Raw genomic sequence first — 27642 nt, forward strand, 5'->3', positions numbered from 1 at the left:
GTAAAGATATTTTTCCTTCCTGTATTTCAGAATTAAGAGTATTCTTGTTTGTTCGCTTACTTACTTGTTGGCTTGTTTGTTCACATGCTAACCACAGATTCACAGTAGTTCTCTTCACTTTGGGCTGGAAAGCTACATCTTGCACCTGAGTTTTCTGTGTTGTCACTCTGTAAAACAATTCAGAAAAGAAGAGGAAAGATTTAGACAAAGGGTTTTATTTCTTCCTGCCTCAGAGAAGAGTTCAAGTGCATGTGCAAACTACATTGAGATCTTCCATAGATCAATGAATCTGAAACTTTTTTTTAACTTAAGACTGTTCCAAAGAAAAAATAAATGCAAGTCTCAAGATATTTAAGACCTTAAAATTCTTCAGCACCTTCTCTTCCCCTCCTCTGTCTGCTGACTCCCCCCATAGAGCAAACCCACTGGGACCTTTTTGTTTTGTTTTGCTTTCTCTGCTTTCATTGAGTATGTCTATGACCGAGTCCAAATCTCCACCCTCCCAGCACTGTCTAGAGCTTATGGAAATGTGGGCTTCTAATGTGGTTACCACTGGGGGCTGCTAAGGTATATGGTAATGAGGAAGTAAGACCTGGGGCCGTGTGTGTGTGTGTGTGTGTGTGTGTGTGTGTGTGTGTGTGTGTGTGTGTGTGTGTGTGTGTGTGTGTGTGTGTGTGTGTGTGTGTGTGTGTGTGTGTGTGTGTGTGTGTGTGTGTGTGTGTGTGTGTGTGTGTAACACAGGCTGGATGCCAGGATATTGTCTGAAAGTTTAGCAAGTTCTGCTTCTCTGCTTCAGGATTATGTTAATTGAAGTAGCATAGCTACAGTTCAGTGTTTAACTTTGTGTCTGATCATTATACAAACTAGTTTTTGATAGGTTTACAATTTGGCTGTCAAATCCAGCTGCAGGAAGACACCTGCCAAGAAATATTTTTTAGCTTGTATTTTCACATTTATAGTGTTTTCTGGTGTCAGAAAAAAATTCCTTTTCTATGTAGAGAAAGGAAATGTCAATTTTTGTTTGACCCAGAGGCAGACTGGTTTTGAAGATATAAAGTCATCCTACATTTACCATTAATATTTTTCTTTGTTTCCGCATAAAGTGGTGATTATATTAATAGTAGGAAGTGCTTGAAAGCTGATGTGTGGATTTGATCAAAGTTATAATACTGTGTTGTTTCTACTTTGTTTATTGAACAGAACAGGCCACCATGTCTTCCATATCAGGAACTATAGGAAATAGAGGTTTGACTTTTGGATAGTTCCATTTCAATTCAGGCATTTCTATCATGACAAATTTAATCTGACTTTATGGGAATTGAAGTTTACTATCTTATCCCCATTACATTTTATCCTCCATTTACCCTACTTTATTGCGTATTCCTTCAGTTTTATAAATTTCTCTCTCTGTTATCTCTGAAGAGATAGAAATTTTCCCTAGGCTTAATTGGACTTTGTCTTGCACTGAAATTGTAACATTTTGTTTGAGCACCTTAGCTTCACTGCCAATGAGAATATGATGTATTTTATTGATGCAGAGGAGCAGTTTTGTGATGGAAAGGTATTCATAGCAATCCAAGAAGTCTTGGCTATTTTATGCCATGATTGATTATTTTTATCCAATGTTTATCCTTACACTTCCAGGATATTTACAACAAATTTAAAATCTCAGCACTATTTAGCATCTTGAATCTATCTATGATCTTCCTATCTACCTGTCTGTCTGTCTGTCTGTCTGTCTGTCTGTCTGTCTGTCTGTCTGTCTGTTTCTGACGCTAGACTTAGAATTCAGGGCTTTGTGTTTGCTAGGCAAGCCATCTACCACTTAAGCGATGACTCCAGCCCCTTTGCCTTCCTATTGCATTTGATATGAACCTCTCACTAGTAAGGATGCATAAGCTAGCCTCAAACTCTGCCTTCAAGGTACCTGAGACTGCACGCATACTCTACCATGTCCCAAGTGAATCACCATGTTTTGTTCCAGAGGATTGTTCCTTGTAAGAGGTTCAGCACCTTGTCTAGTCTGTACTCATTTTATACTAGTATTGCCCCCAGCTGTTAAGTATAATGATCATATACATCTCCAGATGCAGCAGATATCCAAGGGCAATGGTGAGGAAGATTACCCCCATTGAGAATAATTATTTGAGAGGAAATAGTTACAGTAAAGAAGGCATAAGAATTATTTGTTTTGAAGGCTTTGCAGTGTTAGTATGAATGCACATTTTCCTTAACAAACCAGTGACAAATTTGTAATTAATTTCAATTGAAGGTCCTATTGAGACCTGATAATGCATGCTTGTTATTCTAGCTCTCTGGATTGTGAGGCAGGAGAATCTCAGAATCTCAGAATCTCAGTCCACAGAATGAGACCTTGTCTCAAAAAGCTGCTGGATTTGCTCTAACAAAGGAAGATTGCTGTTGATTAGGCAAGCATCACTTGAATCATTAGTACATAACTGTAATATACAGTGTATACCAAATACACAGTCTATAATTTTCTAAATATTTTTATATGACCTATCTTTTGTATTCCTCATAAAATTGTTGGAGGTAGACATTAAGTGGATCTCCATTTTACAGATTGAAAGCAGGGGGAAGAGAATTAAAAACATGCCAAAAGGAAGAGGCAGAATGGCTCCATGAACTATACTTACTTCACTTTTCTTGCTTTTCTTTTTTCTCTGAAAAGAATGTTTGGTGTTTAGAAATCTTTCCTAAGGATTTTACTTTTTGTATCTATTTTTATTTTGGGTCTAGGTAATCTATGTAAAGAATACCCTGGGTGGAAAAAACAATGGTGTAATCCAATTGACCTTATTTAATCATTGGGAATTAATATATTTGCTGTTATAACAAGAAGAAAGCTGCATTTTTCTCACTAAAATATGTTTTAATACTCCACTGTATGTAAATATCACATTTTCTCTATTGGATAGTTGTAGGACATCTGGAGTGTTTTATAGAATGATTGTTATGAAAAGTGCAATGAACATGAGATCCTTGTGGGAATTTTAGGAAGTATAGAGGGTGAAAAATGCCAAAACATGTTGCATCTCAAAGTGAAATTTCCTGTTCAACTAAATGGTGCTGATACAAAATATGAAAAATTGTGTTTTGTAAGCTTAACATTATTTTTCAGGTCTCAGTCCAAAGGGGATATTTTTGTATTGATATAGAAATTATACGTGCATGAACACCACAAAAAATATGTATTTTTAATCCTTTGTAAATTCTTTATCCTAATGTAAAAAGCTTCTAAAGATAATTCATACAAAAAAACCTGTCTCTTGAGAAACATTTGTTGAAGTGGTACCCATATAATTAGAGTTTGTCTACTTACAAATGATACTGAAAATACTTTAAAATGCCTAGTAGGCTACTTTCATATTATTCTGTGGATATGATTTAATTATAAATGAAGGCTATAAAGTGGAATTTCATGTAATAGGAACAGTTTTCCTGTTTTTATTCAGTACCAGAAACATTGATAGTACTCTTAAAGCATGCCTCCTACTAGATTGAGTTGTAAAAATTCCCCATATTGAGCCAATTTACTAGAATTGGGGACTGTAATAACAGGGTGTCTACTACAGACTCTTAAGGACTTTATAGCTCTCTTTGAATTTTCGTTCACCTCAGCTATTATTACCTCCCTTTCACCTCACAACTGGAATTGTTCCATGTCTGAGAATCTCCAGGCAATCACTATAAGTCTTGCTAACTACATTTCTCTTTTCTCCATATGTATGAAATTCTTTCAAAACATAAAGCATTGGACTATAATATGTAATGTTAATTGGCATCCTATTTGTGCTTAACCACATTGATTTAAAACTCTACATTACTTTGTATTTAAAAAATGTGAAAATAAATCAGTCCTGCATTATTTTTAAGCTGTAGAAGTAAATATTTGCTGTTGAAAATCATTTATATGGTATCCCTTTGGCTCTCACTTTTGTAAATATTTGAATATGTTTTAAAACCGTTACTGAAATTTTCTTTTGTTGTGGATAAGTCAGATTGAGTTATTGGGTTTTAGAACATAGAGAATGTTTAAAAATGTTTGTTTCTTCTTAATTTGCTCTTACTTGGATTGATTATTGAGTAAGTCCTTCTGTAAATGAACTGGTTTCCTATACATGCAAGGATTTTCAAGGTTAAATTCTAAGGCATGAAAGGAGCACAATGTGTTGTGCAAAGTAATAGAATCATTAATGGCACATAGGACTACCTCGCAGATCACTTAATTTCTATTTCAGAAATAGAGACTTTTGCCCCATTTTTTGTTTTGTTTTATATTGTAAAAATACTGTACAGAAGGGTTACCATTACATGAGTAAGGTAGTGAGTCCATTTCCTATCGAGCATTGTTACCTCCTCCTTTGTTTTTCCTCTACTATTCCTTCCCTCTCCACCTCCCCAACTCCTTCCCCCTCCCCCCCCCCAGGGAAGCTGTAAAGTTTTCAACAGTGTCTTGTATGTCTCATTGCTACAATGGGTCAATCTGCATCCTTATTTAAGCATTTTGTTATTTCCCTTCCCCAAATTAGAAAAATATATGTACAAGACACAGGGCACCAGAATCAAATACACTGAAAACAAGGGTTCTACCATGGGGGAAGAACATACCAAAGAAACAAAAAAACACATAGTACATTGTAAATACGTTAAAACCATAACAAGAAAGAAAAAACCACTTGTACCCTTAACTTGAGGTTCATTTCACTTAACATCATCTTACATGATCATATGTACATAGCTTTTTACCTTTTCTGCTTGTTCTAGACATTGCCCCGTTTTTGTTGTAAAGAATTTATTTCCAAAAACAATACTGGAAATGTTTATGTAAGTATTTTTTTTTACTTTTTATATTGTCAAGGTGATGTACAGAGGGGTTACAGTTACATAAGTAAGGTAATAAGTACGTTTGTTGTCAAATTTATTACCCCTTCCCTCATTTTTCTCCTATTTTCCCTCCCCTTACTTTCCCACCCCAACGTTATACAGATCACTTCCAACATATTACCTTGTGAGTGTCGCTGTTGTATTGGGTCCCCCTTGTCCTTTGTCTCACCATTCTGTTGTTCCCCTTCCCTTCCCTAATTCAAATAACTGTATATGCAGTACCAGGGTACCAAAATCAAATACAGTGACAACAGGAGATATACCATAGGGGAAGGACATACCAAAAATAATCATATAGTACAATGAAAACAACAAAAACAAAGAAAACCATCTGTGTCTTAGAGTTCATTTAGCTTAACATCATCTTATGTGATCAGATGTGCATAGTTATTGAGCTATTCTGCTCATCTACTAAGATTATCCTAGACATATATACCAATTATTGCAAAGGAATACCATGGGACCTATGTTTCTTATGTAAGTATTTCAAAATAAGTCCATGATAAAAAGTCATCATAGATCTTCTTGGGAGCAAGTTGCTGTTGTGATACACCAATTGTTATAACTCCCAAGAGCTCCTTTTATCAAATTCAGAGTAACTATATTAACAGTCTTGTGGGCTGTGCATTTGTTGTCATTTGTGTAACTTGTGTAGCCAAAGACAGTTTGCCTAAAATTTAAGCACTGTTTATTCACTAATAAAATAAAAAAAATTTTTAAGCCCTGTTTCAACTTGATTTGTGACATTTGCTAAGGTACTTTCCTCCCACAAGAATGTAGATTTTTTTTACTAGGCATTGTGACAGGTTCTGGGGCTATGAAGAGGAATTGGACATGCTCCTCTGGCTATAGTTCATAGTCAGGAAGGAGAACCTGACATTTAAGAGCATAATTAAAGCATATTTTGAAGATGAGTGTGGTGGAGATGTGTAGGAGCAAGGACTGTATTTTTCTGAGCTTTGGTCCCTTTAGTGAAAAGGGAGAGTATTATAACACTTAACCCAGCAGTCTAACAGCAGGGTTATATTAAAGAGCACCATTTAAATGATGTATTTATGCAATAAAACAACTCATAAAACATAAAATACTACTCTGGACCAATAGCCTTGTTTGTTCTACATTTGATTTAAGAATATTACTTTGAGACTTGCTGCGATGTTTTTATACCCACAAAAAAGTTGATTTTAGTGTTGTTTAAAGAGAATGAAGGAAACAAATGCTATGTGTAAGGGAATAGTTTTGTAAGATATAGTAAAGGCATATAATGGAATATCATGATGCTATTGAAATTGATGCTATATATCTTTGTACCAATTCTTCAAAAATTAAAAATATCAAAATGTCTTATTTTTGTTGAAAAATGTAAATTATAGAATTCCATATAACAAGATTCTACTTACTATTCATTATTCTGTAGTAAAATTATGATACATATTTATATGTGTGTATATATTTACTACATGTCTGCTAGTATGTATATATACATATATATATACATGTTCAGAGTTTAAATGATCTTCATGAAGCATTGACAATAATTGACTTTTAGAAGTTATATTCTACTTTGTATTATTTGAAATTTTAAGTATGTATGAAAACAATAAAACTGTCTTGCACTTCTATAAAAGTATGTATGTTTGAATTCAGGAACTTGCTCTTGCTACTTAAACAAATCATAACCTTATCTTTGTTGTTGTTGTTATTGTTGTTGTTGCTGTTTGTGGTTGATGTGTTTTATGTGGCATTATTCTATGATGTTTGATATGTGGTCTCCTCCTGTCTCAAATTTTCAATCCCCATTCTTTGGCCTCCTAAATAATTTGAATTGTTAGATGTTCACTAAGAGACATAGGAAAATACCTCAGATTGGAAGACAAACTAGATTTTGCCTGTAACAGTAGTTTGCAGTCAACAAAGGTCAGAGTGGTTATTGATTGCAGGTATTATCCCAGATGTGAATGATAGACAATCCAGAGGGGGAAAAAAAAATCACATCTGATATATTTATACTAGAACCATTGATCATTTGTTTTTTTTTTTTAAATCTGCTGAGCAAACATCTACTTCTAAAACCATAGATACTAAAACTCCCTTGTTAATATTTGGTTTGTTTTGATGTGACCAAAATATCTAGTTTGGATGTCTACATTAAAGTAATTTAGTCATTCCAAAATAGTAAGGACATCTCTTCTTTACAAACTATTTGAATAAATTCCATAACATAAAAATGGAAAAAAATATGTGTTTGGTAGGCTATAGATATAGCCCTGGATTCAGTCTTCAGGATTGCCATAATAGAAAAAACATGTGTTAGACTATTTCCTTCGTTCTTCTTTCTCTCCTTTCCTTCTTCCATTCATTTTATTTTATTTTATTTTATTTCATTGATAATTGGTAGATTGTACAGAGTAACTGTAAGGTCAAACCCTCCATGAGTATGTACTCTTGCAAAATCATTAGATATGGTTGGATAATTGAATTTAAATTCTCAATGAAATTGTGCTAATAAAAGATAGTCTAGTTTCTACATACTCATTTTGATTCATGTTTAACTTCAGAATATTTCTTTTAATTAATTTTTACTCAATTGAATGCTTATAAGATTGTCTTGCTGTGACTTTCCAGATGATTCATTGGGATTCATTTGTCACTGTCCTGAAAGTATCCAGAAAGCTACTTTGGGAGGGGGACCCATGGTTTTTGGATTTTTTTTAAAGGAAATGACAAGTTGTGCTATGTATTAGCAATTAATTTATACTCCTTTGAAGCAACTCTGGTAAACTGACTAACCAAAGAAATGTTTATTGTCACATCTTACAAGTGTAGAGTATGTTTTCTTTAGATCACTTGTAATTGACAAACATTAAATTATTCATTTCATTCATTTGGTATTTAAGAATTTACCTTTTCTTTTTATCTTCTTACCAATCAAAATATTCTGCAATTTTTCTGTATTTTTCCACTTAAGTAAATAATGTCAAAAACAGAAATAAAGGTAAGAAAAACCAGTTTTGTTGGATTACACATTTAGAATGAATTCCATTTCAAATTACCACCTATCAATACAGCAAAGAGTATATATCGAAAACATCTACTCCATAAACAGAGCTAAAGCTATTTTAATTGTATCCATGTCAAACTTCTTTTTTTTTTCTTTTCTAAGATACGAGGAGGCAAACTCATGATAACTTACACCCGTAAAAGCGATGCTGGCAAATATGTTTGCGTTGGTACCAACATGGTTGGAGAACGGGAGAGTGAGGTAGCAGAGCTAACTGTTTTAGGTAAGTGTAGCTTTACCTTGCTGCAAAAGCATTCCGATAATTATTTGGTGTCTTTCTACAAAGGAGAAAGAAATGTTAACAGCCCACTATTTCAGGGGTGGAGGAGGAGGTTAGAAGAATCAGTAAATCCACAGGAGATAAAATAGTCCATATGTGGAAGGGATCTTGGAGGTACTAAAGAAAATAAAATATCTATAGTAGCAGAGAACGATGTGGAATTATTTTCTAAGGATCTGTCCTAATAACAAACTTAAGTGCTTTTGGGTTCATTTACCTTTTACCTTGAAATGACTCTTTCTGATTCATTTAGAGAGACCATCATTTGTGAAGAGACCTAGCAACTTGGCGGTAACTGTGGATGACAGTGCTGAGTTTAAATGTGAGGCCCGTGGAGACCCTGTACCTACTGTACGATGGAGGAAAGATGATGGGGAGCTGCCCAAAGCCAGGTATAGAGGAAGGTTTCATGTCATTCATCCCCGTGGATTTTCTGATTTCATCAGATCACTAATGCCATTACCTACTCTCTAGACAGGTCCTCGTTTCTATTTAATAGCCTAACAATATTTGGACTTTACTACAACAAGAAAGCCATATGCTTTAAGCATAAGCGATACTTAGAGAATTTCCTGGCTAGCAGTATGTAGCATAATACTATGTTGTTGCTGAACTAAGCAAAGGGCCACAAGATCGGGAAGAGAAATAACTAATGCTCTTTCTTTTTTACGTTTTTTTATTGTAAAAATAGTGTGAAGGGGGATTACAGTAACATGAGTAAGGTAATGAGTACATTTCCTATCGAGCATTGTTACCTCCTCCTTTGTTTATACCCTACCCTCAAATAATGATCTTTCTAGTGCGCTATGTTGTGAAGCTAAAATTTTCACTAAGTACAGGTGTGTCAACTACTATTTTGACTTGTTATTTTCAATGGGTTTATTAGGGCCTATGTCCATCCTAAATTGAAGTGCATCTATAGAACCTTGTTTATGGGCCAGGCTAGGTTACTGAAGATCATTTGAATGAGGAGGTTCCCATGTTTTCTCTGAGACTTTCATGTAAGAACCCTGAATTTATGACCCTGACTTGCACTTTCTAAAATTGGTAAAAGTATTCCTTTAATAGATTTCTTTGTTGCTCAGTGACAGTTAATGCTATTCTTGTATAGGACTACAATGTCAAAGGCAATACCTTGAGCCAATTAAACACTGGACTTTTTCTTTTTGTCAGCTATAATATCGGTGTGGAATATTAGAAAAATTTCTCGAACCATCAAGCTCTTAAATTGTCTAGGAGCACACTCAGGAATAAGGAAGCCTAAGGATAAAGGGAGGAAGCAGTACATACAGATATTGTCAATAGGCTGTCTGCACACGTGTATTAACTCATTCAGCAAATGTGCATTTAGCAAAGCTAAACCCTTCTAGATCTTAGGATGATAGTATTGGGCACACGCAGCCTCAGCCCTCAAGAGCCTCACAAAAGAACACCTTTACTGACAGATACAGAATCACCTTAACATCTGGGCACATGAGTACAGATTTAGCAACCAATGGGGAACATTTAAGGAGAGAGATATCGAATTGATATGAAAGAGTAAGTATTCCAGGAAAATACCCATCACAACATTCACACAAGTAAAGAAAAACATCATATATTAGCGGGGTGGACACATATAAGCAGGGTATGAGCAATAATCGTATGTGTGGAAATAGTTTGGAGATCGTATGGCTGATTGCTCAAGGGCTGCAGATAATAAAAATGAACTTAGAAATCATATTGTGTGACAATGACAATCCACATGGCTACTTTTCAGAAAAAAATACCCTTGTTAATTCTATAGATGTGACACTATTCTGGGAAAAGGCAAGTGGCCTGAACACCATTGTTAGAGTTGGACGGTTAAGAGACATAAATTGTTTGCCCTGGAAGATGAGGTGAAGATAGCTACTGAATAGAGAGAAAATGTTGATGGTAATCTGACAGACTAAGTGACTTTGTTAAATAGAGGTCTGAATTCAGATAGAGAGTTGTAGAAGAGGAATCTGAGTTGTGTTCGGAGATGAAAGGAACATTTCATCTAACCTATTCAATAGTAGATGCTTATTGAATAGGTTGTCTAATTATTAGCCAGTTGGAAATATGAATGTGAAATGTAGATGAAACTGAGGTGTAATTTGTGTAGGCAGTCAAAGTAGAAATTATGGGAGCTAATATATCTCTGGGAAAGATATATGAATTAGAATACGTTTTCCTTATTTGCAATAACTAGTATAAGTCTGAGATGAGCAGAAAAGGTCAGATAAGTTGATGTTAGGTGAAATGAACCCCAAGATAAGTATTCAATTGTTTTTGATTTCATGCAATTGTTTCTAACATATTTATAAGATGATTTTTTGTTACTTTGTATGTCCCTCCCCCATGGTATAACCCCTGTTTTCACTGTATTTGATGTTGGTATAATTTGGGGAGGGGAAGAGAAAAAAAAATTGTTTAAACAGGGATTTGGGTTGACCCATTGCAACAATGAGATGTACAAGACGCTATGTTGAAAAGCGAACTTTACAATTTAGGCAAGGTGGGGGGAGGGGCAGGGGGCGGGGAGGAGTGTAGTTGCAGAGATGGGAGGGAAGGGATGGGAGGGAAAAAACAAAGGAGGAGGCAACAATGCTTGATAAGAAATGTACTCATTACCTTGCTCATGTAATTGTAACCCCTCTGTACCGTATTTTCCCAATAAAAAACATATTAAAAAATAAAAAAAGAATAAATTCAAAACAACTTCAGGAGAGCACAACAGTTGATGGAAGTGAAAAAGAAACAAGGCAAATGAAATCTAAATGCAAGTGGGTTCAGATTTCAACTCTTCTGCTAACCTCGCCGGACATCACATTCATTTCCTCATCTAAAAAATGGAGATAGTATACTTCTTAAATGTGCCATGAACATTTATAGATACAAAACTGTAAAAGTGTATCAAGTTTGTTACAAGAATTCAATAAATGATCAGTGTCATTTTAGTGTGAACACAGTACACTGAGGATATAAAAGCCAGCTCCTCCCAATAAAAGTTCCCGTAGGAAACGACACGCCAGTTCATACACAGAGAATAACTAAAGCTCTTTTTTTGCCAGGAGAGTTAGGAATGCCACATTGTTTTATATGTTTTAATTTCTTTTTCCTGGAGTGAAGAAGTCAAGAAGAAGTTCATTTGGTTAAGTGTTTTTTTAAATTCCATTAGATATGAAATCCGAGATGATCATACATTGAAAATTCGCAAGGTGATGGCTAGTGACATGGGATCATACACTTGTGTCGCAGAAAATATGGTTGGAAAAGCCGAAGCATCCGCTACCCTGACAGTTCAAGGTAGGCATTGGAGAGCCATCCAGTTCATCATTGAAATAGATGTTGATATTTACAGCAAATGTTGTTTATTAGCTGATATTAATTGTATGCTTTAAATAATGCTCTAAATATTTTATTTCTGACATACTTACAGGAATCATATTGCCTTGTCACTCAACTATTCCAAGAAATGAAAATCAAATTTCAGAATTATAGAGTTAGTATCTTGATTAAGGGAGAATATGTTTTCATCTCTGAGTCTTTAAATGTGATGTCCTTCTTAACTTAAATGAGAGTGCTATGGAAGAAAACAACAATTCAGCTCCTATACTTTCAAGGGTCTTTAAAACTTGTAACAGATAAACAGAAGGATTCTGTTCCCTTCTGGGTAATACCTGTACAGAAACTAAGAACTCTATAATGCTTCACAGTGCACATAGTGAACATGCTCAGGGTTTGTTGGGGATGAATGTATTGCTTTTATGCTTTTTTTGTATTTTGATAAATATTTTCTTTTTTTGGGGGGGGGGGTCCGGTCATGGGGCCTGAACTCTGGGCCTGGGCGCTGTCCCTCAGCTCTTCAGCTCAAGGCTAGCGCTCTACCACTTGAGCCACAGCGCCACTTCCGGTTTTTTTCTTTTTGCTTATGTGGTGCTGAGGAATCGAACCCAGGGCCTCATGCATGCAAGGCAAGCGCTCTACCACTGAGCCACCTTCCCAGCCCTAAATATTTTCTTATTTGCGGCTACTGTGGGTTAAAGTGGACATGTTGTTCTATAGATACAAATGTCTAGAAAGACAGAGCCCTGTTTATACTGATAGCTCACTGTCCATCACACCCATCCCATCCATAATCCAGGTATCCTATATCCTATCCTTCCATCCTATCCTTCCTCGGCTCTTTTCTCCAGGAAGTCATAATAATTATTTCTCACCATGGCTTTTCAGAGAGCTACTTTGTATTTGCCTCCTTTCTGGTGACAAATTGTTTATTGTGGAATTTGAGAGGCAATGACCTTTGAAAACATTTTATTGGCGGAAAAGAAATTTCCTATTTTGTCAAGTGCATATAGTACACAGGACTTCTTGCAATAAACCACTTAGCTTGTTGCTGGGTCTAACATTAGCAACACTTGGTGCTGTCATCTTTTCTGAACACTGTCTCCTTCTAAGGCTATTAAGAAGAAAAAGGTGGCTTTTGAGAGAGTACTTGCACTGTGGGCTTTCTACAAAAGAGCCTTGCGGGCTTTTTGCATTAGGGGGGGAAAGAATAAAGAATATTTCCTGTCTCTAAAGCTATTATGTCCCACTTTGGGGTTTTTAGCTCAACCTCATAAAAAAAGGGGGGGGGGGAAGATCAAGAACAAACACTGAATTTCTAAGGTCTCAACTACTCTTTAATCTAAGTTAGACCTGAACTCTAAGTAAGGCTAAAGCTGTTAGAACAGAAAACCTCTTTACATTTAGAGAGTGCATAAATTTCAGAGATGTCAAATCCAAGTTCAAAAGCTCTCCAGAGGGAGGGAGAGAAGGTGAGGTGAATACAAGACACGAAAAGGTGTATCTATCTCACCACAGTTGTGACAGAGAATTTCATTGGGGATGACATTAGTCAATGAATTATATTTCAGTCTTTTGTTTTAAAGCCTTTTACCTTGGTATCCTGATGCTTTTATAAATTATAGCTATTTTGTGCTGTGTGAGGTAGGCATTCAAATCAAAATAGTTTCCTCCTGCAATTTTAAACTCAGTGCCAGCGCTAATTCACGCTTAAGTATTTCATGTGAAATTCGCTTTTCCCAAGTCTTCTTTAAGGGAAGTAGATAACAAATGATTGATAAATCCAGGAACTAGTGAATCAGTGTGGGTATTCTCATTTCAAATGAATGTAGATTTTGTTTGCAAACTTGCAAGGAATTTATGTATTGTTTTAGTCAACACTAAAATAAAAGTATGTAATCATAACTTTTAAAATATCTTCAATATGTCCAAATAATTCAGTATATTTAAGAATGTAGAGTGATGCTTAACTGCAAAAGAAAACTAAGGGAGGAAAAAAAGTTAAAAGGAAACCTGAGGAGTTAGGCTTTTTTCTTCTCTTGAGAACACTTGGAAAAGTATTAATCTCTTAATTAAAATAATTGAAGTATTAATGAAAGTTAAAAGAAATTTAGTAGATCTGGGTGCTGGTGGCTCATGCCTGTAATTGTAGCTACTCAGGAGGCTGAGATCTGAGGATCACAGTTCATATCCAGCCTGGGCAGGAAAGTCCATGAGAGTCTTATCTCAGGTAAACCACTCAGAAAACCGGAAGTGGTGAAATGGCTTCAGCCTTGAGCTGAAGAGCTGAGGGACAGCGTTCAGGCCCAGAGTTCAAGCCCCATGACCAACAAAGAAAAAGAAAAAAAAAAAAAAGAAATTTAGCAGAGTTGTTCTTAATGTCTGTGTTGTAGTTCATTTTAAGGGACATTTTTAAGAATCAGTATGTCCTGAAAACTGATCTTTCATTCAAACAAACTTTGTGTGAGTATTCAAAAACTGAAGTAAAGCAACAAAACCCCGTTGCACACTAAAATTACGAGGAAATTTTATCGTAAATGAGAGCAGAATGGCCATTTGATTTTGACTATAGTTATAATTAGTTTTGTCTTTAAAAGAACTGCAATTATGTGCTCATTTTTAGCAGCACATACTCTAAAAGAACTACAATTTGAGAATTTTTCTTTTCGACTTGGTTTTTGAAATACCAAATTGTTTTCTTTTTTCTCCTCTCTTTTCTCCTCCTTTCTCTCTGTCTGTTTCTTTATCTCTATTTCTGCTTCTGTCTATGTTTCTCTGTTTCTCTCTGTTTCTGTTATTCTGTGTCTCTCTGTGTCTGTCTCTGTTTCTCTATATCTCTGTCTCTTTCTCTCTCTTTGTATTTCTGTTTCTTTCTGTGTCTCTCTGTCTCTGTATATCTGTCTCTCTTCCTGACTTTCTATATCTTTCTCTGTCTCTCTCTGCTTGTCTGTATGTATGTCTCTTCCTTTCTCTCTCCCTCCCTTCCTCTCCCGCTCCCTCCCTCTCTCTGTCCCTCTCCTTCCCTTGTTCCCTCTACTCACCCTCCCTCCCTCTCTCCCTCTTTTTCCCTTTCCCTCTCTCAGTTATTCCCTCCCTCACCCCCTCACCCCCATCTCCTGAATTGTCCTGGGGGTTCAACTCTAGATCTCCCTTTTGCTAGGCAAATGATGCTCCACCAAGCTAACACACTGAGGTCCTTGATATTCCAAATTCTGCATTTTTCTCAATACTAGCTATAAAAATATCCTTAGATATTCCTTTCTTGGGTCTAGAGCTTACCTTGTCTCTTTCACTTAAATTGCACAAGTCTCAATGTAATAGTGAGCATCTGGTAGGCACCCAATCTAATAAATATATTGTGAAAATTTGGAATTTAAACATTCACTCGTTATTACTGCTTTTTTTGGTACATACAGCAGAGGACATTTAGAGAAAACTTCTAGTGTCTTATATCCTTAATGCCAACAGCCAGCTTGGTTAGATCCAACTTGAAAAATTGTTACTTGTGATTGATGATCTGTGTTCAAAAGGCAGCAGCAGAGTTGTAACAATTTTACAATCTATGTCTATCACATAGTATCATGTGAAAAACTTTATATACACAAAATAAGCTTTACTAAGAACACAAAACAATAAAGGAAACCCTAAGACTAGGCAGAATTTCTTAAGCTTATCTGAAGTTTCTTGTTAATATGCAGATTGTCCAGCCTAGATCCTGAGAATGAAATTCCACAGATCTAGGAGAGAGCAATAGAAATATGAACCTATGTTTCTTTTTACACAAAAGTTGAGAAGAATAAATTTATTAATGCATAATATAATTATTTGGGAAAAGAAACTCAAAAGATCACATTTACATTCTATAGTCTGTTATTGTTATGGAAAATGTTCAGTGGAGGTATTTGACCTTGATTCTGATTCCATTATTTAGAGTACTTCAGCCTGTTACTCTATAAACCAGGGCATTTCCCTATAGTTCATAGGCTATAAGTTATCCACGAGTAAATGGTCCCAAAATCTACATGATGGACTTAGTCATTTGGAAACTTCGTTAAAGTACTCTAAGAGGTACATGAAACAGGAGGTCACTCGCTGCTAAGTGAAGGTAGTCTATACAGCCTGGGAATCTATACCACATACAAATTGGGTACCATGTTGGTTGGATTCCTTCTATAGTAGTAAATGTTAAAGCTAAATCGCAACTTTGAAACATATAAAAGTATTGATTAGTAATTATAGATGATTTTCTTTTGAGAAGAAAGGCAAATTTTAATAAAATCTGATGATACTGAGTTTTAGACTAATATCTCCTTCTTTGCCTCTACAAATATTTTGTCCATAGAAAGAATATTTTCATTCCTTTAGTGGGCATATCAATTTTGATGTGTCATTAAACTCATTTTCAGAATGTGACTCAAAATCTTTTCTAATGTGACATGTTGAAGAACAATTAATGTTACACGATTAGTACATGGGAAAATAGTCCTTTTTGGAACAATTAGAACATAAAAATGTTTCTGCTTAATTCTAATTTAACCAGAAAATACAGTTAAGTTGATAGCATATTCCATTGCTTTTGGGACTTACAGGAGATTCATTGTTTATATATTTAAGGTGTCATGTGTTTTATTTATATTTCATGTGTGTCTACACCTCTACTTCCACTCGAATGTCTTACATCTGCATTCCTCCACAAAATATTTCTTCATGACCATAAAATACAAATATAAAATCCAAATATCTTTTCAATACAATGTCTCCCACAACCATGTTATCTCAATGATATATTTGAGATTTAATGTCTCAATGTGACAAGTGTTAAATTGCTGGCTCTAATTTGGTGGGAAAGAATTATTTTCTGATCTTGTGTTTTACGTTGCATAATAACCCCATAATTTACTGAAAAGATTTATTGTGTTATTTATAACAGCTTTAGAGGTAGCAACATACCAATAAAATATAAAATCTAACCAGAAAAACAAAATAGAGGTACAGAGGCAGCTTGTTGAGTTTTATATGCTGTCATTGAAACTATTCACATTCTACCTCCCCATTCTATTTGAGACCAGTTACATGTTTTTCTTTTTATATATACATATATGTATATGTATTTTTATATTTTTATATATCCTAATCTAAACCCAATAGGTATTTGTTAGATGCTTGTCAAATAGGCCCTGAGGTCTCCTTGGAAGCAAATGAGTATCTATCTATATAAGTGAGTTTGGTTTTCTTTCAGGACTAATACTAGTTCATTTTAACAAAAGTGCTTTCTTTCTTTGGCTCAACATAGGCTTTTGGATAAGCATGGTATATTCTAAATACTTAAAACGAAAAATGTTCCTTCTTACTATATTACCCATAACAAACCCTATGAACAAACTTACGAATAATTAGTTTACAATGTCTATCATGTTGATGACTTTTAAATTGTTTTGTTTCTGAGGAGGGCTATCCCCAAAGAAAGATAGAAGATAAAGTCATAGACAATTTAAACTTTGATTTCTCCCATTTCCAATTTTTCCTTTGGCCTGAAAGACTTCTTACCACTCTTTGCCTTAGCTATCCCAGGGCAGACTAGAGAGCATTATTAATCTTTCCACCCTCTTTGTTCCTTCACAGATAAAGCGGCTCTTATTACTGTCACAATTTTATTTCCAAAGTTAATCTGTGACTCTCTCACCAAAACGATCATGTTCCCATCACTGAGTCCCATCGCTCACAGGAAACGAATCTGAATACAGACTTCCACACACCAGCCATTTCCCAAGCAATCACCTTTTATCTCCCAGAACTGAGCCATTAGGAAAATCTAATCCCATTTTTGTTCATTTCTCTTACAATAGGAACTAAAAGACATTTAGTCCTCCTGTTTCCCTGGAGGTCTGCATGCTGTCACTCAGACACAGGAAGCTAAGCTTTGCAATCTGAGTTCGCACCCCACTACACCCCTCACTGGCCTTCCCACAGGAACCACTTTTTCTTTGATGCTCAAGAAATGGTTGTTTTCTGCCCTTTCTGAAGGTGCCAAACATTCCCAAACCTGGTGAAGCTCTCTTATCAGAGGAATGGAATTCTCTGAAATCTCAGCTCTTTTCTTATAAGTGCCTGTCCATTTTTCTGCCCTTGATCTGAAATCACTCTATTCTCACAACTCATCATCTGTTATTTTAACTCTAAAAAATGTGGTATAAATTATCCTACTACCTCTTCAAATTTATTGCTGACATATAATAGGAATGTTAAAATGAATCATCAAAAGGATGCACATTCTCTTCCATTCTGTAGCCTTGTTTGTCTTATGTTTTTCATAAGTATTTATACCAACTCTTATCATGAAGCACCAAAGCATTTCCTCATTAGGCTTGACTAGCCAGAGACAGCTGCTGGAAGGCTGAGCCTCAAAATGTGAGGTTAACATGAATGAGGGAGACACAATAGAAAGGGGAAAAAAAGCCCAAGCTGTCTTTTGGCTAAATTAATTGCTCTTAATGGGATGTTTCCTAGAGCTTCTTCCCTTGATGCTAGTGAACTGTTTGCTTCCAACAAGAATCTTTTCTGAAGTGTCTCAGGTGCCACAGACTATGATTGACCCCTCTTAGTGTCCCAGTGATCTAAAAATGGAAGAGTCATTACAATTTTCAGTAAAACAAGAAGCAAATGTCAGAGGTTTATGTGAGTGTTTGTTTCCCCTTATAAAGGCTGTATTAATCTATAAAATACAATTTTATGCAGTGAGAATAAAAACAGATTGAGCATCCAAAGTTGAATTTCTCTTATTATCCATTTCAGTTATCAAAGCAAAGTGCAGAGATACACCCAGAACAAAGTTTGAAGAGGCCATTCATTATTTTTTTCTTTCCTAATATTCCATGTCTCACACTCTGTCAGTTAGTATAAAACCGGACTTTCCTTAGCCTTTAAATATTTCTGTGTTCTTCCCACTTTTTCCTTCTCTTTCGGTTTCTCTTTCCCTTGCTCCAATTCAGGACTTCCTCCCCATCTCCTGCCCCTCCATGAATCTGATCATCTCTAATTAGTTTCTTTGCTTTTATTGATCTTGGAGTATCCATGACCCAGGACAGATTAATTTACCCATAATACACATCTAGTTATACTAGTTTCTTCCTTAAATCTTTGCCATATTCCCATGTCTCCTATCCAAATTACATACTAGCCTTCTCTACTGCTTTATGGAAATAATAGATTATATACTTTTTCTGGCATGAACCATTATGTAGACTTTGTGTGACATTTGCCCCTTGGTATGAAATACTTCCTCTCCCCAACTGCCTCATTTCTACTTTTTAGGAATTCCTATCCTTAGAATCAGCTCAAGTAAGCATTCTCCAACATGATTCTCAGCTCTCTCTCACCATGGGTCTTGCATCTCCCATTCACATTTCTGTTGGATGCTATGACTCAACTTATCACATGTCAGTTTCTCAGTGTCCTCACTGCACACATTGCTTCCTTTGCCTTTTTAGCCTTGTTGCTTTCCGTAGTATTTACATTACTGTTTATTCAGGGTATTCAATTGAGTATCATTAGATTATAGATGCAATATATGTTGGCCCAAATTATTAGGAGAGTGAGGAAATCCCACGTCTGGTATCTGAAAGCTAGAGAACCAGGGAAGCAGAAAGTATCATCCCCAGTCCAAGGCCAAAAGGCATGAGAATCTGTAATTCTGAGTCTGAGGGTAGGAGAAACAAATCTACCAGGTATAGGAAAGAGAAATTTGTATTTCTTCTACCTTTATCCTTTATAGACTCTCTGAATTTGGTGCTGTTTTCCCACATTGATGTTGGCAAATGTTCTTTACTCAGTGGTCTATGTCAAATACTAAGTAAACTCTTTTGGGAACATTGTCTAGACACATCTGGTTATCTAGGTAACCGTTAACCAAGGCAAGTTGACACATGAAATTAACCATCGCAGCATTCTGGCACTCTTCCAACATTTTCATTGTGAATGAATTAAGTGCCAGGTGTTATCAGTGCAAGCCACCTAGAATTTCAGTGGTCTATCAGTTTAAACATGTAGATGTAAAGATAAAATAATTATCATTGCACTGATGGGATTGTAAACTAAGAATTACTAAAATAAAGGAACCGGTTGTCAATTAAGAAGTGCTTGTGCCGGGCGCTGGTGGCTCACCCCTGTAATCCTAGCTACTCAGGAGGCTGAGATCTGAGGATCACCGTTCAAAGCCAGCCCAGGCAGAAAAGTCCCTGAGACTCTTATCTCCAAGAAACCACTAGAAAACCGATGTGGCACTGTGACTCAAGCAATAGAGTACTCGCCTTGAACTGAAGAGCACAATGACAGCGCCCAAGCCCAGAGTTCAAGCTCCATGACTGACAAAAAAATTAAGAGAGAGAGAGAAGTGCTTGTAAAAAGTGATTGTTGTTGTTATGCTTAATTTTTCTCATCTGCTTTGACCACAATATAACTATAATGCATCAGATTCCATTAATCTTTATTCTCTCTTCAGGGATCTTGGAACTGATTGGTATGGAGTTTGATCATTGACTTTCTTTTCTTCAACAAGAATTGTTTGTTAACCTCTTAATCTATCTTAACCTATCTTTGAAAATTGAAGTGTTCTAGGCAGCCATCTTTGAATTATCACTGTCATTAGAAAGCAGTCATTAAGGCAGAATCAAATAACAGCCCTTTGGTACAAACACTCTGGATCTGAGCACTAACTATGCAAGTAATTGAATGCCCAGATTCTGCAGTAGGAAATGGGAGCTGTGAAGATTCATGAGCTGACAAATATGAAATGCATAGCATGTTCTGTCAATATTTAATTTATCATGGCATATTGTGTCTTCCATGTGCAGAGTTAAAATTTCATCTGCCTTTAGAGTCATTAGTAACCTATCAAGAGCTCTATGAAGATATTAAGGTATGATTCATGTGTGTAGCCCCTGAAATATTTTCTATAAACATACCATAAAGACATTTCAGTAGATAGAAAATAATGATTTTAGCCACAATAAGTAAGTGAAATATAATCCCAAAGAACTAATACCTTCAAATTAACAAATGACTATTTTGATTAAACAAATCGATATTTAACATGATTCCCCATTGATATTTTACATAATTTAGTATCCCTTTTGGTTTTGTTGTTCATTGCTGCTTCATTTTCTGGCAAAATGAATGATATTGAATTCTTTGGTCACTACATGATTATAATCCATACAGTAGAAAGATGGGAGGATTATATATAGAAATAGTCATTTGGTGATTCGTGTTTGTAATTCTTCATCCAAAGGAGACAAAAAGTGGAATGACAGAAAACTTTGTGAGGCCCTATCTCAAGAATAACCAGCAAAAACCATGTCTGATGTCATATCATGCAGAGTGCCAGATGAACGGGCCAAGATGATCAATTGCAAAGCCTTGAGTTCAAACCCCAGTACTGCCAAAAAAAAAAAAGGCAAAGATATTAAATATGTAGTTATCCTTCTGCGTCTGCACATTTAAAAAGAAAATGTATACTGAACTTACACAGACTATTTTTCTTCTCATGACTTTCTAGCAATAATGTATAACAACTACTTACCTAGGTTTTACATTATATTAATTATCATGTGTAATCCAGAAATGAATGAAATTATAGGGGAAATCATGCCCTTCCTATATGCCTATGCTACTCTACGTCCACAAAATAGCTGAAGTACTTAGTGAATACTGAGGGGACAAATAAAATTTAGAAAGATGGTCTCTGACATGGATTCAATAAAGTTTAGTCCCTAAAATGGGATCAGAAGACACAATCTATTTTCTATCTTGTGTAATAAGAGCATCGAAAATATTGATACATAATTTTGCATAATATGGCATGCTATGTGTTCATGTAGAGCTAGGGCTGTAACTGAAGGTCTGGATACTGTCCCTGAGCTTTTATGCTCAAGGCTAGTGCTCTACCATTTGAGCCATTGCCCTACGTCTGGCATCTAGCATCTCCATGAGATTAGAGTCTCATTGCCTCTCCTACCTAAGTAAGCTTCAAACCATGATCCTCAGATCTCAGTCTTCTGAATAACTAGGTGCAAGCCACTAGCATCCAAGAACAAGTGGCTCCTTACAAACAGATCACTAGATAATGATTTCATAACAAAAATTAAAATGTTGAGTCAATTTAGCTAGTTCAGTAAAAATAAAATGATAGAACTTACTGTACTCTTATTTACTTCTAGTATTAAGAGATAAACTTTGGGGCTTGAACTCTGGGCCTGGGCGTTGTCCCTCAGCTCTTCAGCTCAAGGCAAGCGCTCTACCACTTGAGCTACAGCGCCACTTCCGGTTTTCTGGTGGTTTATTGGAGATAGGAGTCTCACGGTCTCTCCTGCCTGGGCTGGCTTTGAACCACGATCCTCAGATCTCAGCCTCCTGAGTAGCTAGGATTACAGGCGTGAGCCACCAGCGCCCGGCTCTTAAGAGATAAACTTTTAAAAAGAACTTGAATTTAAAACAAGGTTTGGATGAAAAAGACTATTTTGTTAATCTGTAGTTTCCTTATATAGAGTACAGTACTATGTAGGAGATTATATGAACACAGAAGGTCTTCATGTAGGAGCCATATGACTTTTAGGAGTTTGTATATTTGTGTATTTTTTTAAGTAATAAGAGGAAAAGACTAAGCCTGTCAGTTCTGAATCTCCTTTCTTTGATATAGACTTCATTTAAATCATTTGTTGGAACGGTTTCCTTAAATTGCTGATTTCAGAAAAGCTGACAGTATAATAGTGTATTGTTTCTGACCATTAGCATGGTTATTTGAGTCAAAGCCAAAACTAATAGTGTCAAGGGGCCTTTTTGCAGGTTCAAGTTAGAGTCACTATAATCTAAGATCCTGGTTAAAAACTGTGACTTCACCAACATGTTGATATACAATCTTGCTATGTGTGATGTGTTAGCTGGACTGGGACAAGGTTTGGGGGATGCTTCTCATGACTTATTGCAGCTATCCACAGAGGTCCAGGAAGGTGTATAGTGCTGAGGTAGCAAAGGCTTCAGAGGATCAACTTGGTTTCTGTATATGGCTACTCTTAATGCTGAATTCAAGAGTCTGGTTGAAAATATCATCCTTAGAGGATTTGGTATGCCTTTCTTTCTATCTTTTTTCTCTTTTGCTTTCTTTCTTTCTTTCTTTCTTTCTTTCTTTCTTTCTTTCTTTCTTTCTTTCTTTCTTTCTTTCTTTCTTTCTTTCTCTCTGTCTTTCTGTCTGTCTATCTTTCTTTTTTCTTTCTGTCTTTCTGTCTTTCTGTCTTTCTCTTTCCTTCTCTTTCCTTCTTTCTTTCTCTTTTATTTCTTTCCTTCCTTCCTTCCTTTCGTCCTCTTCTTCCTCCTGCTTATTCTCCTCCTCATTCTTCTAATCTTTATTTTGTAGTTTAAATAATGATCTGATGGTTCAACTGAAGTGTAGCCAAGCTATCAAGGAAGAAGTTTGTAATTTTAAAAAAGAAACTTCTGGGCCAGGCACCAGTGGCTCATACCTGTAATCCTCGCTACTCAGGAGACTGAGATCTGAGCATCTTGGTTCACAGCCAGCCCAGGCTGGAGCATCTGTGAGATTCTTATCTCTAAATAACCACCAGAAAACTGGAAGTGGTGATGTGGCTCAGGGACAGCACTTAGGCCCAGAGTTCAAGCCCCATGACCAACCCCCCCTCCCAAATTAAAAGACAAGAAAGGAAACAAAAAAGAAAAAAAAATCTTCCCCAAAAGTCAGTAAGTGATATAAACTTTCAAAGAATCAATATGGCTACCTGATATTTTTTTTAAATATTGTAAAGGTGATGAACAGTTACAAAAGCAAAGTAATGAGTACATTTCTTTCTAAATACTGTTACTCTCTGCCTCATTTTTCCTGCTTACCTTTCCCTACTCCACTTTCCCCAGTCATTTGCAACATAGTGCCAAGTGAATATCATTGTTGTTAGTTCATCTGTTTTCCTGCTGTTTCTGTGATTCCCTTTCCCTTCCACTGATCAGGTAAGCTTATATACAAGACAAAGGGTACAGAAAACTAAAACAGAAAGAAATATAGAAATAACTACATAGAAGCCGTGCACCGGTGGCTCACGCCTCTAATGCTAGCTACTCAGGAGGCTGAGATCTGAGGATCTTGGTTCAAAGCCAGCCTGGGCAGGAAAGTCCATGAGACTCTTATCTCCAATAAACCACTAGGAAAAAAAAAACTGGAAGTGGCACTGTAGCTAAAGCAGTAGAGCGCTCACTTTGAGCTGAAGAGCTGAGGGATAGTGTCCAAGCCCAGAGTTCAAGCCCCATGACCGACAAAAAGAAAAAAAAAGAAAAAAAAAGAACTACATAGAGGACTTAAAAAGAACTTCTTATATCCAATCCTTGGAGTTCATTTTCGTATGCTTCATTATATATGGTCCTATGTACTTAGCCATAGGACTATTTTTATCCCCTGATAAAAATGTCATAGACATATTCTGCATATTCTACATATTACAAATGAAGGAAAGCATGTAACCTATATTTCTTTGGGCCTGGTTGCTTCACTTAATATATTTTTTTCCAGGTCTTTCTATTTCCTTACAAATGGAGCAATGTCATACCTTTTTGTGGAAGCACAGAACTTTATAGTGTATATATAATCCATATCTAAACTGTGGTAAATAATTTTGCAGTGAACTTGGTTGTGCTGGTAGCTTTAGTATTGCCTTGTTTGTGATCATTTGGGTAAATGCCCCAGAGTGGGATTGCTGCGTCATAGGATAGTTATATATTTAATCTAATCTTTGATAAGGGAACCAAAAAACCAAAAAACAAACAGGATGAAAGAAAAAAAAGCCTCTTCAACAAATGGTGCTGGCAAAATTGGCTAAACACATGCAGAAAACTAAAGTTAGATCCTTTATATATCACCCAGAATCAATTCCAAGTAGACCATAAGACCTCAAGTAAAAGCATATACCCTGAATATATTACAGGATAGAGTAGGAGAAAAACTAGGGCTCCTTAGTACAGGTTGAAATTTCCTTAGTAAAGATCCAGAAACAAAACAATCAGTCATTTATTTATTTAAGAAGTGTATGACTTATAAGAACAGCTTCTCATTGCCAACCCACCACCCCATCATCCTTTCAGTCTTCTGATCCGTGTTTTGTTGTTGTTGTTGTTGTTGTTGTTGTTGTTGTTTCCTTGTTTCTTTGTGTGCATTTAAAAAATGTCCTTTGGTTTGATTGAGATCAGAAGAATGTGGGCCTATTTTTCTTTGCTACTTTATTTAAAAAGGAAAACTGAAGCAAAGGACTTATTGTAGCTTGAAGAAATGACCACTTTAACCCTCATGGCAACAGAAGAGGTGACATTCTCATAGATTTCTTTCATTCACAGCCACAAAAGGTTTGAGATATGCTTTCAATCATTTCAAATAATGAGATATAAATTTTAAATATTAATCAAAGGGAAAAGTACCTTGTTAAGGAATTTGAAATGTCCCTAATGCAATGATAGCATGTGTGTCAGAAAAAAAATACTTGAAGAAATTAGTATAGGAGGTAGGTACAAGAAATAATTGATAATGCTGTGACAAGTAATTACACAGCACCATGATGGTAAAGAGCATATCATGGGCCTTTCATTATGCTTTCAGCCTGATTTGTGATTTATTTATCTACACAGCATTGGATAAGGTTTACTTGGAGCCCAGTAATATAAATATATAATGGAGCCACTGTCTTAAGCAACCAACATTTTCACATAAAGGTGTCATCTTTGAAATTTGTAATTGAGTTGTCCAGATCAATAAAATGTGAATAACTCATCCTGAGAAAGAAATTGAGAAAATAAATTACTTTTTTTCTGTAAGCATTGACAGATAACTCATTTTAAAATGTTAGAATGCTTAATAAAATCTTACAGTTTTAAGGCTTATGATTATTTTGTGAGATTATGTATCATTTAATGTATAAATGAAACCTAAATTAATTCACATTGAGATATAATATTTTATGAGGCACTGTTGTGGCATAAATTGAGATTCTTCAATTCTTGACTGAGAGTGATCATAAAGAGATATTTGTAGGATACCAAGACTACCTTTTTTTTTCTATAAGGAATTTTGGATAAAAAATACATAAAATAATTCAAACTTTGACTTTAATGCATCCATTTATATTAATTTTTTAATTTTTAGTTGCTAATATCTGAAATATTTTGTAGATATACACAGCATTAATATGCTGAGAAGTGTTTCTTGTAGATTTGATTAATCATTTCACACATTCCTTTCATCTAATTAACATTAACAGAGGAGATAAACTTAGCAATTATATAGCATTTGGTGGCCTTTGAGCTTTATTTCAGTAATTTAAAAACTATAGATATAATCCTTATTTCCAGTTTTTAGATGAATTCCATTTAAATTGAAAAGGAATGTGTTGAAATATTGTACCTAAAGTTTGCAAAGCTGATTAAAATACCATGAGAATTTTAATTGGTTTTAAAACTATTCTTCTCATGATTTGATAAATAATATGCTCATATAAACACACCTTTATAAAGTACAAAAGTAAGTTTAAGAGAAAAATATATCTGAATAATTTCTTTTTAACAGATTTCCAAAGGTAAGAAAATCCATAAATGGTTGTTGCAATTAGGTTTAGGACATTTATTTTGTATGGTTGAAGTTATTAGGAAACAAGTTAGAGGATTGTCAAATCTGATAGATGGGCTATTTTAGAACAATGCTTTCTAGAAGTTACCCCTGTGGTTGGCAGAGTGGTCATTTCAAAGAAAACTTTTTAGATTATTGGTAAAGAGATAACATTGTTTCATGTTTTCTTCTTAAGCTTTTTACGCTCAAAAGTATACATTATCACCAAATATAATTAGTATTTAGTTCAGGCTTGATTCACATTTCTTGGGAATAGTGTTAAGTCGTAAGATTATATTATGGGTGAAAGCTTACAAATCATTTTCTTTGTCCCTGTTATACAAAGACATACCTTTATACTGAATAGCAGATTTTCTTCATATCTATTTGATTTCTTGTGTGTATGTATTGACATTTTCAGTGACTGTCTTACATGATTATATCTCATTTCTTTCTCCAGGTAGAATTGTCTGTTTTTAGATTGTTACTATGAATAAAACATAAAGTACTGGTTATTTTTTCCACTCCAACTTTTTCACATGCATAATATTCGCTTGTATATGAGTAGAATGTATCTATGATTACCTAATATAGTAATGCATACATTGTACACTCAGTTATTTCTTACTAAAAGACATATAATCTAAGTCATGAAAACAACAATATTACATTAATGTTTAACTTTGTTGCCAGATAAACTCACTGCCCCTTAGTCCTACCTCCAGCCTTTTTGGCTTTAGTTTACTTCTTTTTTTAGATAGGGTCTCATGTTTTTGCCTGGGAGCCAACATTGAATTAAGATTCTCCTACATACATATCAGAGGAGATTGCTGTGTGGTTGCCTTTGAATCTGGATTACTTAGTGGATAAAGGGAAAGTAAAGACGTGTTTTAGAGAACAAAGGAAGGAGAATTTTTATTGTTAGCCTAAGATCTAAGATGTGTTGGGCTTTGTGCAAGGAATTGCACATAAATTAGGGTGGGAACATTGTATTGTCTGCTCAGTTTGAAATTAAATAAATAATCTGCATTAAGACTCCTCAAGTCTGACACCATTCAGCCTTTCTCCCTTTGTTTTGAAGAGCTGTTTTGTGCCTGGTACAAGGTCTAGGCAACTCTGAGTTCTTGCCCACAAGAAGCCAGTAATTCCTCCTCTTCCCACCCCACTCTGCTTTAGTGCTGACAACTGAAATTATCTCCACAACTATTGTTCTACAGAATGTTGTGAAATATCTGAGTGGAGGCGAAAAGTTCATAGTATTTTACGTATCCATTAAACATATTCAGAGATGTTCCTTTTATTCTGTCTATTTTTATGTCTGTAAAGTTGAAAGGCATAATGACAGGCTTTTATGTTAGACACAATCTTTCTCCCCAAAAAAGAAATTATACTAAG

The 27642-nt window shown here is 35.4% G+C and overlaps 1 protein-coding gene across 8 annotated transcripts in view; it reads left to right on the top strand.

Moving 5' to 3' along the window:
• Positions 1-27642, top strand: part of Robo1 (roundabout guidance receptor 1) — an 820976-nt gene that overhangs the window by 703096 nt on the left and 90238 nt on the right. For all 8 annotated transcript variants that reach the window (XM_070030453.1, XM_070030457.1, XM_070030452.1 and 5 more), the window contains 3 exons: positions 8072-8192; positions 8503-8641; positions 11434-11561. In XM_070030453.1, coding sequence (XP_069886554.1) covers positions 8072-8192; positions 8503-8641; positions 11434-11561 — 388 coding nt within the window. The remainder of the gene's footprint in view (positions 1-8071; positions 8193-8502; positions 8642-11433; positions 11562-27642) is intronic.

The sequence above is a fragment of the Dipodomys merriami genome, unplaced genomic scaffold, assembly GCF_024711535.1.
Source record: "Dipodomys merriami isolate MVZ:Mamm:240054 unplaced genomic scaffold, mDipMer1.0.p SCAF_2, whole genome shotgun sequence".
Taxonomy (NCBI): domain Eukaryota; kingdom Metazoa; phylum Chordata; class Mammalia; order Rodentia; family Heteromyidae; genus Dipodomys; species Dipodomys merriami.